This window comes from Ascaphus truei, chromosome 19, assembly GCF_040206685.1.
Source record: "Ascaphus truei isolate aAscTru1 chromosome 19, aAscTru1.hap1, whole genome shotgun sequence".
Taxonomy (NCBI): domain Eukaryota; kingdom Metazoa; phylum Chordata; class Amphibia; order Anura; family Ascaphidae; genus Ascaphus; species Ascaphus truei.
Window position 1 is genome coordinate 21,203,499 of NC_134501.1, and position 13,477 is coordinate 21,216,975.

Sequence of the window (13,477 nt, forward strand, 5' to 3'; positions counted from 1 at the left end):
AATTATATCTGGTACTCCCAGACCTCCACACTCCCGTGGTGCCAACATTACCGATCTAGCCACCCGCGGCTTTTTGTCCTTCCAGATGAATTGGAAAATACTATTTTGAATGCTTTTGAGGTCTGCCAGCGGAACACAGACCGGGAGGGTCTGGAAGACGTACAGTAGCCTGGGAAGGATGTTCATCTTAACAGATGTCACTCTTCCGAGCCATGAAATGTGGTACTTGTTCCAGCACTGGAGGTTTTTTTTAATTTCTGTAAATAAGGGGGGGAAATTATATTTAAATAGGGCAGCATAAGAATTTGCGATTCTGATCCCTAGGTATTTAATGTTGTTAGGGCTCCATTTATAACTAAAATTAATTTGCAATAGTTTTACCTCGGGGGAGAGAAGTGATAGGTTCAGGGCTTCAGATTTATCGCTGTTAATTTTATACCCTGATACCCGGCCAAATTTTTCCAGCTGTGACTGGAGGTTAGGCAGAGTCGTCATTGGGGACGACAATGACAAAATGATATCATCTGCAAAAAGAGATATCTTGTATTCTCGCGCTCCAATAACAATCCCTTTTATATCATCGTCATTTCTAATTGTGGCCGCGAGTGGTTCAATCGACAATGCAAACAGAAGTGGGGACAAGGGACAACCCTGCCTTGTACCATTCGTAATTTTTATGGGACTTGAGTCTCCTCCCGGGAGTTTTACAACCGCTGTTGGGTTTTTGTACAGAGCTCTGATCCCCTCTAAGAAGGGGCCCCTGAAGCCGAATTTAATCAATGTTTGATCTAAAAAGTCCCACCTAATTCTATCGAATGCTTTTTCGGCATCCAAGCTCAACAAAAATGCTCTTGTACCTGAGAGATGCACGTGGTCCACAATGTTTATTATTTTCCGAGTATTATCTGAAGCTTGTCTGCCCGAAATAAATCCAACCTGGTCTTTATGAATCAAGCTCGGAAGAATCGGGTTTAGTCTGTTTGCTAAAATCTTACTATATATTTTTAGATCAGAATTTAGGAGAGATATCGGCCTATAATTGCCACATTGCAGTGGGTCTCTACCTTCTTTGTGAATTATTGCCAGGTTGGCTGTAGACATAGAGGCCGGGACATCTTCACCCCCCATAAATGCATTGAAAACTTCTACTAGGTGCGGAGCCAGCACGGCCTTAAACTTCTTGTAATATTGGTTTGAGAACCCGTCTGGCCCTGGAGTCTTATTTATTTTTAATTGTTTAATTACTTCAAATAGTTCTTTGGGCGTTATTTTCTCATTTAATTGTGAGATAGTTTTTTCTGGAAGGGCCGGAAGGTTGCATTCCTCTAAGTACTTTGAGATGGTCGTCAACCCGGACTGAGTATTTTGGGAGGGATTTAAATTATAGAGTTTCGTATAATATTCTGAGAATTCTTGGGCAATCTCGCTTTCTTTGAATGTTTTGAGACCAGATTTGGTTCGGATTGCTGTAATTTGGGTTTTGACCCTTTGACCTCTTAATTTATTGGCCAATAACCGGTCTGCCTTGTTTCCTTTATCGTAGTAACGTTGATTCGTCCATCGAAGTGCCCGCTCTACCTCCTCTAATTGGACTCTTTTAAATTCAGTCCTTGTTTCAACTAGGGTCTTATATATTTTTTTAGTAGGCTTGGATTTATGTTCAGTCTCCAGAGCCTGGACCTTGTCCATTAATTCTTTATATTCTTTTTGCTTTTTTTTCTTTTTATATGACGCTAGAGAAATGAGAGAGCCTCGAATAGATGCCTTATGGGCTTCCCACAGCGTGATCGGAGACTTTTAATGTGTCCCGGTTTTTACGTTTGTAAATCTGGTCACCCTACCTATAATCCCTAATCTGCATGTGCTGCGGGGTTACCCGCACTACTGGCATTACATCTGTAGGAATACACACACACTAATTTAACATAGTGATTTGCTAGTAATATACCAGCAGTACAGAGACCGTTTGCAGCACGGCCGCTTGTCACAAGGCATCAGATTGTGCGCCTGGAGAGTAACGTCCGACTGGCACTGTAAATACGCACCTGGCTCCGGAGCGCAGAACTGGGCTTCGGGGACTTGGGAACGCAGCGCAGCAGGAACTGCCGGCTACGGGTGAGAAGCTCCTGGGAATCCAGCTGAGGAGAGAACGCAGGGCATCAAAACATGGCCGTGCAGAGGAGCAGACACAACCCCCCATGCCAAGATCCGTATCACAGGTTACACAGCTCCCTACATCACTGCGGATAGGGACATGCGACAATTTTAAGGAAAAGGTGGAATCCACACGTCAGAACATCCCCTCTGTTTCTTCCTCCCATCATCCACCTCTTCCTAACTCTCCTCCTGCCTTCCTTGACTCTTTTTCCACTGTCTCAGAGGAGGATGTGTCACTGTTGATCGCCTCTTCTCCCTCTACCACTTGCCCTCTTGACCCCATTCCCTCCCATCTCCTAAAACCTCTTGCTCCTACTATAATCCCTACGCTCACACACATTTTTAACTCCTCCCTCTGCTCTGGAACCTTTCCATCCTTCAAACATGCAACAGTCATACCATTACTCAAAAACAGCAAGCTTGACCCTACCTGTCTTTCTAACTATCGACCTGTCTCCCTCCTGCCTTTTGCCTCTAAACTCCTTGAACGTCTTGTATTCTCTCGCTTGCTCCAATTTCTCAACACCTATTCTCTCTTAGACCCTCTACAATCTGGCTTCCACACTGCTCACTTCACAGAAACAGCCCTCACTAAAATAACTGATGACCTCCATGCTGCCAAAGACAGAGGTCATTACACTCTGCTCATATTATTCGACCTCTCTGCAGCATTTGACACCGTGGACCACCCTCTTCTCCTTCACATTCTCCATACTCTTGGTATTCGGAACAAAGCTCTATCCTGGATCTCATCCTACCTCTCCCATCGTACTTTCAGTGTCTCTTCTGCTAACACCTCCTCCTCTATTGATCTCTCTGTGGGGGTACCCCAGGGCTCTGTTCTGGGACCTCTTCTCTTTTCTCTGTATACACTCTCTCTAGGTGACCTAATAACATCTTTTGGGTTTAATTATCACCTCTATGCTGACGACACACAAATACACTTTTCAACACCCGACCTTACACTGCTGTACAAACCAAAGTTTCTGAATGTCTCTCTGCTATATCATCCTGGATGGCCCTCTGCCGCCTTAAACTCAACATGGCTAAAACAGAGCTCCTCATACTTTCTCCCAAACCTGGCCCTACTACCTCCTTCCACATTACTGTTGGAACTACGATCATTCACCCAGTAGCCCAAGCACGCTGCCTAGGGGTCACACTCAACTCCTCTCTCACATTCGCCCCTCACATTCAAAACATTTCTAAAACCTGTCGCTTTTTCCTCCGCAATATAACTAAGATACGCCCTTTCCTCTGTTGCTCGACTGCTAAAACTCTGACTCAGGCCCTCATTCTCTCACGTCTTGATTACTGTGACCTCCTGCTGTCCGGCCTTCCTGCCTCTCACCTGTCTCCCCTACAATCTATCCTAAATGCTGCTGCCAGAATCACTCTACTCTTTCCTAGACCTGTCTCAGTATCTCCCCTCATGAAAACCCTCTCCTGGCTTCCGATCAAATCCCGTATCTCACACTCCATTCTTCTCCTCACTTTTAAAGCTTTACACTCTTCTGCCCCTCCTTACATCTCAGCACTAATTTCTCGTTATGCACCATCCAGACTCTTGCGTTCTGCTCAAGGATGTCTTCTTTCTACCCCCTTTTTATCTAAAGCCCTCTCCCGCCTTAAACCTTTTTCACTGACTGCCCCACACCTCTGGAATGCCCTCCCCCTCAGTACCCGACTAGCACCCTCTCTATCCACCTTTAAGACCCACCTTAAGACACACTTGCTTAAAGAAGCATATGAATAGCACTGTGGATATTCTGAACACATGATACATAAAGCTTGGCCCCCTGCAGACGCACTTACCAGAACTCCCTCCTACTGTCTCTGTACGTTCTCCCTACCTACCAATTAGACTGTAAGCTCCTCGGGGCAGGGACTCTTCCTTAATGTTACTTTTATGTCTAAAGCACTTATTCCCATGACCTGTTATTTATATTATGTTATTTATTTGATTACCACGTGTATTACTACTGTGAAGCGCTATGTACATTAATGGCGCTATATAAATAAAGACATACAATACAATACATGCAGCCCTGAGACTCATAACTAGACATCCGGTGGTGTGTCGCAGCTAATGGGAAGCCGAGCTCACATGCTGGGAGTCCAGCGACGAGTCTGCAGAGTGACTCCCATCTAGAAACAGGTGGACGAGTTTTATGTACATCTGCACTGCCACAGCCAGGAAATTCTGCTGCTGCGTCAGGCGCTCCATGTGTAGGGAAGGCACCAGGCTGGAGGAGAGGGTAATACAGGTGACATAGCAGCAGGGTGACGGAGCACAGATTATATACAAGCAGAAGTACCTCAAAAAAAAAAGGGAGGACAGATGTAGGGAGAAGCGATCAGTGTCTGATCCAGGCAGCAGCTCACCTGTAGAAAGCCAGAGGCAGCAGATTGAGAAACTGTTCCGAGGCTGTTCTGTGGAGGAGCAGACCCGGCTCTGCTAGGACACAAGGAGACACTACAGTAAGAGTAATGTGCTTCCTCATTGTGGATGCAAGTGCCCTCACATGCTGTCCTCCTACTTACGCACTCCCTCTGTCAGCTGGAAGAGAGACACCCAGAAATCTCCCCTCTCCTCCAAACAATGGATAATTTGCAAACAGTTCTCCAGTGCGACATTGTGCACAGTGCCTTCCTGCCAGGGAGAGAGTGCGGAATGAATCCCAACATCATTTCACAAGCTGCTTTGCATTACGGATAAAATGCGCCCGCAGCACGCCCCGCAGCCCGACGGGAACGCCCAGCAGCCTGACCAGGCGTGCGTCACCACTAACACCGCTCCTAAAGAGGAACAGTATTTTTGTGCTGAAACTCAAAATTTCATAAGAATTTTACCTTTAATAACGAGGGAAGTAAATCCATTACGGAAAAGAAGAGAAGGGAAACCAGCAGCTGCAAAGAAACAGGAGAACATTCATTATAATACTCTGGGAATAAACTATGTTAAAGTATTGAGATTGGATATACTTTTTAATCCCTTCACTTTAAAAGCACTTTGTGGCAGAGCGATAAGCAACGCAAACTACCGATGCACAATATGTTATGGATGGTTAGGGCACCTGTGATATAAATGCATCCATGAATTATTCTGCCAGCCTCACCTCTTCTGCCTGTGGGCCCAAACCTGCCAGGAACTCTGCCAGGATTTCCCTGCATGCCCGCTTTCTCCGGACCGTGAAGAATGTGAACGCAGCAGAGAGCCAGTCTGTGCCGGAGAGGGGCAGAGGCGATCCTCCGTGAGACAGGCAGCTGGGGGAGAGAGGGGAACACGGGAAACTCAGCCGATAAGGAGGATGGGGTGGGGGGGAACAAGCAGGTAGCAGCACAGAGCAGTAATGAGTAATGCAGGCTGCTTGTGAGAAAAGGATTTCTTTCCTTACTTGGAGGTCCATTATATATGTGGCCAGTGCAGGGCAAAATTCAGCAGCAAAATGTTAGGTATACATGAAAGATTCTTTGCAGGGACGTTGTTTTGCATAAAAACTTGTCCACTGCCAGACACGCTTGTAACACAGATAAATCGCAGTGAGTTGTAGGCCTGCCTGGCACAAAAAGAGTAAAGTAAACAATGCACTTGATGCTTCAGTGTTGGCATTGTAAGGCACTGAAGGAATTAGGTTTAATCTTAACAGCCTGTCCTGCCCTGCTCATACAGGACTCCTCTTTATCTTATGGGTCTGCCAGTGTATCTTCTGTCAAATACATTAATAGAAGTATGAATTATATGCTCGTCTGGTCCGCAAAACCGCTATTGGGGGAGGATGGGTCACACGGGGAGGAAGTGACCAGTCCAGTATCTCTCTAACCTGTCCACAGCTGCCTGGAGCTCCCTCAGCACCTCCAGCTCCCTGGGTAAGGGGCCCCCAAAGAGCCGGTCCCAATGGCAGCTCAGGACTGGATTCAGTTGAGGCCACCAGAGCTGCAGGGAAGAGAAAACCGTGACCCGATTCATAATGTATCTCTGTACTATTCAATTAGTTACAGCAGGTATCCCAACTCCAGTCCTCAAGGCCCCCCCCCCCCCCCCCCCCCCCCAACAGGTCAGGTTTTCAGGATATCCCTGCTTCAGCACAGATGGCTCAATCAGTGCTGAAGCTCGACTACGCCACTTATGCTGAAGCTGGTAAAAATCATAGATGCGTGGTGCTAGGGACCGTATAAAGAACAATATAAGTGGATATACATATAGCGAAGCATGGATTACATATCTTGAAATGAGGGTAGGTACTAGGTGTGGTATCCTGGTTGGTAAACCATCAAAATGAGGTACACAATCTATCCAGAAACCAATGCAATGTGATCACCCCCAAAAAAGTGCCTAAAGTCCTTATAATCACAAAGGAAAACATGTAGCAAGCAAAAACTCACAGGTCTGCTGCAGCGTCCATGTTGATCCAGATTCCAGGCTGTCTTGGTGCGCCTCCGTCAGTGTGATGCAGGATACAAGATGAGAAGAAAGTAGTACAACCAGGGATATCCCCCTCCAAAATTTTTTTTAGAAGTTCGTTTTTCATAAAATAATTATTTATTGGTCATGATAGAAAAAATAGCAGGGCATTGCCTTACCAGCGCGTTTCAGGCTACACAGAGCACGTTCTCTGTGTAGCGTGAAACGCGTTGGTAGGGCAATGCCTTGCTATTTTTTCTATCATGACCAGTAAATAATTATTTTATGGAAAACGTACTTTGCTTCTAAAAATTGGGGGGGAGGGGGGGGGATATCCCTGGTTGTGCTACTTTCTTTTCATCTTGTATGCTGAAGCTGGGACTGATTGAGCCATCTGTGTTGAAGCAGGCATATCCTTAAAACCCGACCTGTTGAGTGGTCTTGAGGACTGGCGTTGGGAACCCCCTGACTTAAAAGGTCATTTATACATCAAATGGTTCAGCTGAGGTAGGAAGGAGGGGGGGAGGGGTCAGATCACGCACCGCAGCAGAGATGAGGATGATGGGACAGGTGGAGAGGGCTGCGGTCAGTACGGAGTTTACGCCTGCGTCAGGATCCTCGCACTGCGCACTGGCGCTCAGCAAACCCTGCAGAGAGGACAGCAACTAGAACGTGTGAGGTACAGTTCAACATCGAAATTCCGGAAAAAGACAAATGGCTCTGAGGGTAAGAATGACCACGGTCGTTCCCCTGCCTCGCTAAGACGATTACCCTGAAGAAGTGAGCCGTGATGTTGTAAGGTAACGCGCATCCTCGCACACCGAAGTTTTTCTGCAAGAGAATGAAGGAGAAACGTGAGCCAAAGCATCTCGCGGGCCCGGTAACACCTCATTATGTAAAGATATGGACAGGAGGCGCTGCAATACACAGCTCGGTCACACATCTGGGGGGCTCAGCCAACGCAGCGACATCTGGACCTGCCCGGCGAGCGACATGTGGAAAACGGGAAACCGGAGGTGTCGTTCTTCTCACCAATTCCTCGTTGACGAAGCTGAAGAAGTCCCCGGAGCGGAGAGTGGTGACGCCCTTGTCACAGTGTGTGGCGATCAGCAGGGAAGGGGGGAGGCCCATCAGAACCCTGGGGACCGAGACACAAGAACCCAGATCTATACGGTACGGCGCTAACCAGCAGAAGAGGCTCAGCAGCTGCAGTGTAAAGCAATACTGTGTATGACTCCTGAAGATTCTTTCACTCAGTAAACAGATAACTTTCCTATCCATGATTCGTTTGTGCAATAAGGCACTGGGAGGGATGGGGGGGGGGGCGTGTGTTGTGCCTTATTACAGGGGTGCTCAACTCCAGTCCTCAAAGCCCCCCCTCCAAACAGGTCAGGTTTTTCTGGATATCCGAGCTTCAGCACAGGTAGCTCAATCTGTCCCTGTTTCAGCACAGGTGGCTCAATCAGAGGCTCAGTATGTTACTTGGTTACAAGCACAAAACATCACTGCCTATAATGTGAGATTAAATATTGGTCACCTTGTCCAATTGTCACACAGGCAGGTGCCTCCCACCCCAGACAGAGCCCCTCACTATGTACCTGCTGCACACCCCAACTTCTCCTTGTCTGGTAAGTCGGGAGCTCAGCTCCGTGCTGCCCGCCGCGCCTTCCAGCCTCTGACGGAATACCCCAAAGAGGAAGTGACTGTGGCCGGGGCGGCCAGAGGGAGGGTAACCGCCTGCCACCAAATCCCAAACCAGCTCCTGGGTCAGAGGTAAAGAGACACCTGTCAGCTGTATCCGAGCACAAGCAAGATACCCCGAGACTGATCTGGTGATTGTGTGATCAGGGAGAAAGGACGTGACATATATGTGATGATGGGTCATGATACGTGTGTGCATATTTACACACGTGTGTGTTGTGCAGAGTTGGCGCCATTCAGGCTCTGATACTCTCTCTTGGTTTGGGGTCTCACCTGTAAACAGCACAGGATGTCGGCCAGCCCTGTGCGGCTGTGAGATGGAAACGCGTTCCACTCATAACTGCGGGAGCTCCGCTCAGACCTGAAGGAAAAACACACGGGTTTATAGCCACACGAGCATGCACGCCCCTCCCGTTACATGGCAAAGAAGACAAGGGGTGGCCAACTCCAGTCCTCAAGGGTCACCAACAGGCCAGGTTTTCAGGATATCCCTGCTTCAGCACAGGGGGCTCATTCAGTGGCTCAGTCTTTGACTCAGCCCCCTGTGCTGAAGCAGGGATATCCTGAAAAACCTGACCTGTTGGTGGACTGGAGTTGGTCACCCCTGAAATAGTGTTACCAACGTTTAGTGAATAAGGGACACAGTCTTCTCAGGTCCCACTGAAAGGACCAGCACCCATCATTTCATTCCACACTTTGCACACATACTGGAGGGCGTGCGGTTGCGATGGCAATACGGCACTGATGAGACTGAGTCCCATAGGCCCGCTCTGCTGGATTAGGTTTTCCTGCTCACGGTCTGCTGTCCCACCTCTATAACCACGCGCTTAGAACTGGAACCACAAGGGGTGGGGAGCAGATCTCTCATCTCTCACCTGCTGCAAAACTCCAGCACAGCATCAACCATCACCACGCATGCCCTCTCAGTATCTCCTTCACAGCCACCCGCAGCAGAGGATTCTGGGACATAGCGATGGTTCACGGCCCAGCGTTGGTAGTCCTGCCTGCAGGGGGAGGAGAGCCCACGTTACAGGGGCGTTTGCAGCACCAGCAGCCACGCTTCGCTTGGTAAGGACAAGCGCTCACCTCTCGGTGTCACACAGGGCGTCCTTGTCGGGGTGCAGTGACATTTCCCAGAGCAGCCAGTCCCTGAAAGAAAGCTGTGACCGCAGACAGGACCGTACTTTAGGACAGGGGGTTCTCAACTCCAGTCCTCAAGCTCCCCCAACAGGTCAGGTTTTCAGGATATCCCTGCTTCAGCCCAGGTGGCTCAATCAGAGGTTCACCCTTCGACTGAGCCTCTGATTGAGCCGGCATATCCTGAAACCTGACCTGTGGGGGGGGGGGGGGGGGGGGGGCGCTAGAGGACTGGAGTTAAGCACCCCTGCATTAGGAAACCTACTACAGTACTGCCTCAGAAGTTAATTTTAGGCCCGATTCCCCCGACACTCCCTTTGGTATTTTTACAGTGATTCTTTCCTCTTTTTTTTCTTGACGCTGCAGATTCTGAAAATATTGGAGTGCACTTATTGTCTGGGTGCATAAAATGGCTGCAGTTATATCTGACTTAAATACATATTGTATGATTTCTAAGAATAAACTTTAAACATTTGAATATTTGTAGACGTGCTTTGAATTTCCGTGCTTGTTTTTTTTTTTTTGTAAGGATTTCGCACTGACAACAGGCCGCTCCAGCAATGAAAAAGTAAACCCACAAATGCACCGTCTGTTGGGGTAACCCATCTCCTGCAGTGTTCAATGCCCCTCTTCTTGCTTTGCTTTCCTGTTTCAGGCCTCACCTGGAAGGGTTGCTCGCTCAGCACCTCCTGCAGGCGGCTCTGACTCCACAAGCCGAGCGCTGCTTCCTTCCAGCCGGGGGAGGGAAGAGACAGGGAGCGCCAGGGAAGCTGTGCGTCCATCTCCCCCTCGCTGATCACCTCTCCTCGGGTCTCCCTGACCAGCCGGGGCAGGAGGTGCTGCAACTGAACGCAGGAAATGGACAGGAGAGGAGTCAGAGGAGGCAGCGGATCTCATGCTTCAGCCCTTTAACATCCACTCACTGAGTGAGGACAATGGTAGGAATCCACCAACGCAGCCATGTTTGTACGTAACTGCCAAGAAAAGCAGCTGAGCAAACAGTGTGCAGAATATCTGTATGGATTCTTACCCATTAGCAACGCAATAAAGATGACAGACCGTGTACGATCTCTGCTCAGTGTTGTTATGTGTCTACCTGCTATTTGAATCTCAAACTGCAAACACACAGGAAGTCGGGCAGGCAGCCACCTGCTCTGGGTACATTTTGAAGCATTAGCGTTTAACAGCTGGATATTGCTCTGCAAGCATCTAAATCGGTGCTGCGCAAGCTTCTCTAACCGCGACCGCTACATTTAAATGTCCACTACATGAGTCCCCCACCCCAACCACGCCCCCCGAAAACAATTAGACGATTAACTTTGTGGGGATCGCTGCTGATTGGGACGCCCGCAACGTTAATCTTCTGATGCAAACTACAGAAACTTATACAGCAGCAGCCGCCGCTTGTCTCCCTCCCTCTTTGTCTCCCTCCCCAGCAGCAGCAGCCTGTCTCCCTCCCTCTGTGTCTCCCTCCCCAGCAGCAGCAGCCTGTCTCCCTCCCTCTGTGTCTCCCTCCCCAGCAACAGCAGCCTGTCTCCCTCCCTCTTTGTCTCCCTCCCCAGCAGCAGCAGCCTGTCTCCCTCGGTGTCTCCCTCCCCAGCAGCAGCAGCCTGTCTCCCTCCCTCTTTGTCTCCCTCCCCAGCAGCAGCAGCAGCCTGTCTCCCTCGGTGTCTCCCTCCCCAGCAGCAGCAGCCTGTCTCCTTCCCTCTGTGTCTCCCTCCCCAGCAGCAGCAGCCTGTCTCCCGGAGGGAGGGAGACAGGCTGCTGCTGCTGGGGAGAGAGACACGGAGGGAGGGAGGGAGGGAGGGAGGGAGACAGGCTGCTGCTGCTGCTGGGGAGACCGAGACACAGAGGGAGAGAGACAGGCTGCTGCTGCTGGGGAGATCGAGACACGGAGGGAGGGAGACAGGCTGCTGCTGGGGAGAGACACAGAGGGAGGGAGACAGGCTGCTGCTGCTGGGGAGACCGAGACAGGGAGGGAGACAGGTTGCTGGGGAGAGAGACACGGAGGGAGGGAGACAAGCGGCTGCTGCTGGGGAGAGATACGAAGAAGATTAACACTGCGGGAGTCCCCCAGAAATTTGCTAACGAACCCTAAGGGGATCGTGACCCATGGGTTGCGCACCACTGGTCTAAATGACATACAGATGGGTCAGTCCAGCAAATTTGGGTCACACTGCACCTCTGATCTATGTGGCAGACACAGTGAATTCAACATGGCCCAGTGTAACTGCTGTCACCCTCTAACAGCATGTGGTGTTACCTTGCGCAGAAACAGAGGAGGTAGGCAGCTGAGGGCCGCGCCGGGAGCAGACAGCGAGAATCTGCAGAAAGCGTAGCCAACTGCAGCTGTGCAGAATCTGGGGTCGGAAAGGGAAGAAGAAGTGATCACATTTGGGACTTCACTCCTAGAAGGTTTTATAAAAAGTGCGGCTTCCAGAGTGCGGGAGTACGGACGGAGGACACGTGCTCACCTCAGGCACACGGACATGGAGTCTGCGCTCCGAGGGTTCAGCAGGGCTTCCCAGAACGTTGCCAAGGCGAGCCCCCCGCAGCTCGGGGCAGGGAGCGAGGTCTGGCACTCATGCAAATGTACAGAGAAAGCAGCAAGGCCAACAACATGGGAGTCACTCAGGAGGGGAGCCTAGTACCGCACAGGACATGTGACAGAAGAGAGACACTTGTGACGAGGACGCAGAGGGGTCGCTGACCGTAACCTCCCCAACTTCCTGCACCTGCCCACTGTTACCTCTTCAATGCTGTCAGATAGTTAGGGGTCTGTCTTTTCAGCCCTGGGATATTATATGTTGTTCTATTGTACAGTGTGCGGCAAAACCGGTGACGCAAAGGGAAACTGAACATCGCATTGCATGTCTCTGGCAGTGAGCGGCGTGTCCAGCTAAGCCCCAAACAACATGCGATGTCCATTTCCTTACCGGCCACCCCCAACTTTCTCCAGCCATGGAGACGCACCTGGTGACAGAGAAGCTGCAAGGTCCTGCTCAGCACGGCAGAGAACGCCCAATGATGACCACACAGCATCTTCACGTACAAGGATGGCCAGTGTCCCTGCCTGCGGGGGAGGCACAATGAACAGACGAGGCGCAGTGAGCAAACGCAGAACCTTAACCCTTCTGTCGGGGGGCTTCGGCCAGCGGTCATTACCTGTCAGGTGGGTTAGAACAGGAGGCCGCCATGATGCACTGGCAAAAGCACGTTAGGAGGAGGTCCGCCACCTGCAGAGAGACTCTGTTAGCCCCTGACAGGAAGTGGATGCAATGCAAGTGCACTGCCGACCACTGCAGGTAGGATCCACCCCGCCATGCTGCTCACGTACTAACCGTCTGATCCCGGAGCTCCAGTTCTGTGCCAGCCGTAGGAATGAGCGACTCTGGGATCACAGGAGGACTCTCCGCCTCGTCACTCCCCATTACTGCCATTAGCCTGTCGGAAATCACAGCCACCTGGGCCGAGACCTCTGAGGGATAACATACTGATCAGAGCAGAGGTACTGCAAGAGGAGACGGGGTGTAATACTGCAGAGCAGGCACATGGTGTGGGGGAGGATAGGACATGCAATGTAATAACATGTATACAGTAGTGACAGTATATGCAGCACAACTCAGAATTTTGCAGGCACAATATCTCCCTGACCCGATGAGCTTGCAATCTAATGTTTGGTGCAAGAGGCAATCAACTGAATATGGAGTCTGAAATTGCATCCTCCTACTTCAAAGACAGTGGCAACTTTTCACCCACAAACATCAAGGGCACACTGGAGGAAAAAGGGGGGATGTGAATCCAGGTAGAAATCAGATGGAGTTTGTGGGCGAGTAATTAGAGGTGATGATCGAGCACATGGTGTGACGGCGAGGATGGGGCGTGTAGAGCCGGCGAGGCTGGGGCGTGTAGAGGCGGCGAGGCTGGGCGTGGAGCGGCGGCGAGGCTGGAGTGTGGAGAGGCGGCGAGGCTCGGGCGTGGAGAGGCAGCGAGGCTCGGGCGTGGAGAGGCGGCGAGGCTGGAGCGTGGAAAGGCGGCGAGGCTGGGGCATGGAGAGGCGGCGAGGCTGGGGCGTGG

General features: G+C 50.4%; 1 protein-coding gene across 4 annotated transcripts in view; it reads right to left on the reverse strand.

The window, feature by feature from the left end:
• FANCA (FA complementation group A) overlaps nucleotides 1-13,477 on the reverse strand; it is a 42,799-nt gene that overhangs the window by 3,156 nt on the left and 26,166 nt on the right. The window contains exons 23-42 of one of the 4 annotated variants that reach the window (XM_075576836.1): nucleotides 12,742-12,878; nucleotides 12,566-12,636; nucleotides 12,374-12,473; nucleotides 11,875-12,044; nucleotides 11,664-11,760; nucleotides 10,063-10,245; nucleotides 9,350-9,423; nucleotides 9,139-9,267; nucleotides 8,537-8,624; nucleotides 8,161-8,324; nucleotides 7,595-7,700; nucleotides 7,334-7,393; nucleotides 7,105-7,209; nucleotides 5,982-6,094; nucleotides 5,277-5,424; nucleotides 5,011-5,067; nucleotides 4,702-4,810; nucleotides 4,543-4,612; nucleotides 4,265-4,403; nucleotides 2,046-2,138 (exon numbers count right to left, since the gene is read on the reverse strand). In XM_075576836.1, the coding sequence (XP_075432951.1) occupies nucleotides 2,046-2,138; nucleotides 4,265-4,403; nucleotides 4,543-4,612; nucleotides 4,702-4,810; nucleotides 5,011-5,067; nucleotides 5,277-5,424; nucleotides 5,982-6,094; nucleotides 7,105-7,209; nucleotides 7,334-7,393; nucleotides 7,595-7,700; nucleotides 8,161-8,324; nucleotides 8,537-8,624; nucleotides 9,139-9,267; nucleotides 9,350-9,423; nucleotides 10,063-10,245; nucleotides 11,664-11,760; nucleotides 11,875-12,044; nucleotides 12,374-12,473; nucleotides 12,566-12,636; nucleotides 12,742-12,878 (2,213 nt within the window). Of the gene's footprint in view, nucleotides 1-2,045; nucleotides 2,139-4,264; nucleotides 4,404-4,542; nucleotides 4,634-4,701; nucleotides 4,811-5,010; nucleotides 5,068-5,276; nucleotides 5,425-5,981; nucleotides 6,095-7,104; nucleotides 7,210-7,333; nucleotides 7,394-7,594; nucleotides 7,701-8,160; nucleotides 8,325-8,536; nucleotides 8,625-9,138; nucleotides 9,268-9,349; nucleotides 9,424-10,062; nucleotides 10,246-11,663; nucleotides 11,761-11,874; nucleotides 12,045-12,373; nucleotides 12,474-12,565; nucleotides 12,637-12,741; nucleotides 12,879-13,477 lie in introns of all 4 variants that reach the window. The other 3 variants (XM_075576835.1, XM_075576834.1, XM_075576837.1) reach the window with 3 other exon arrangements.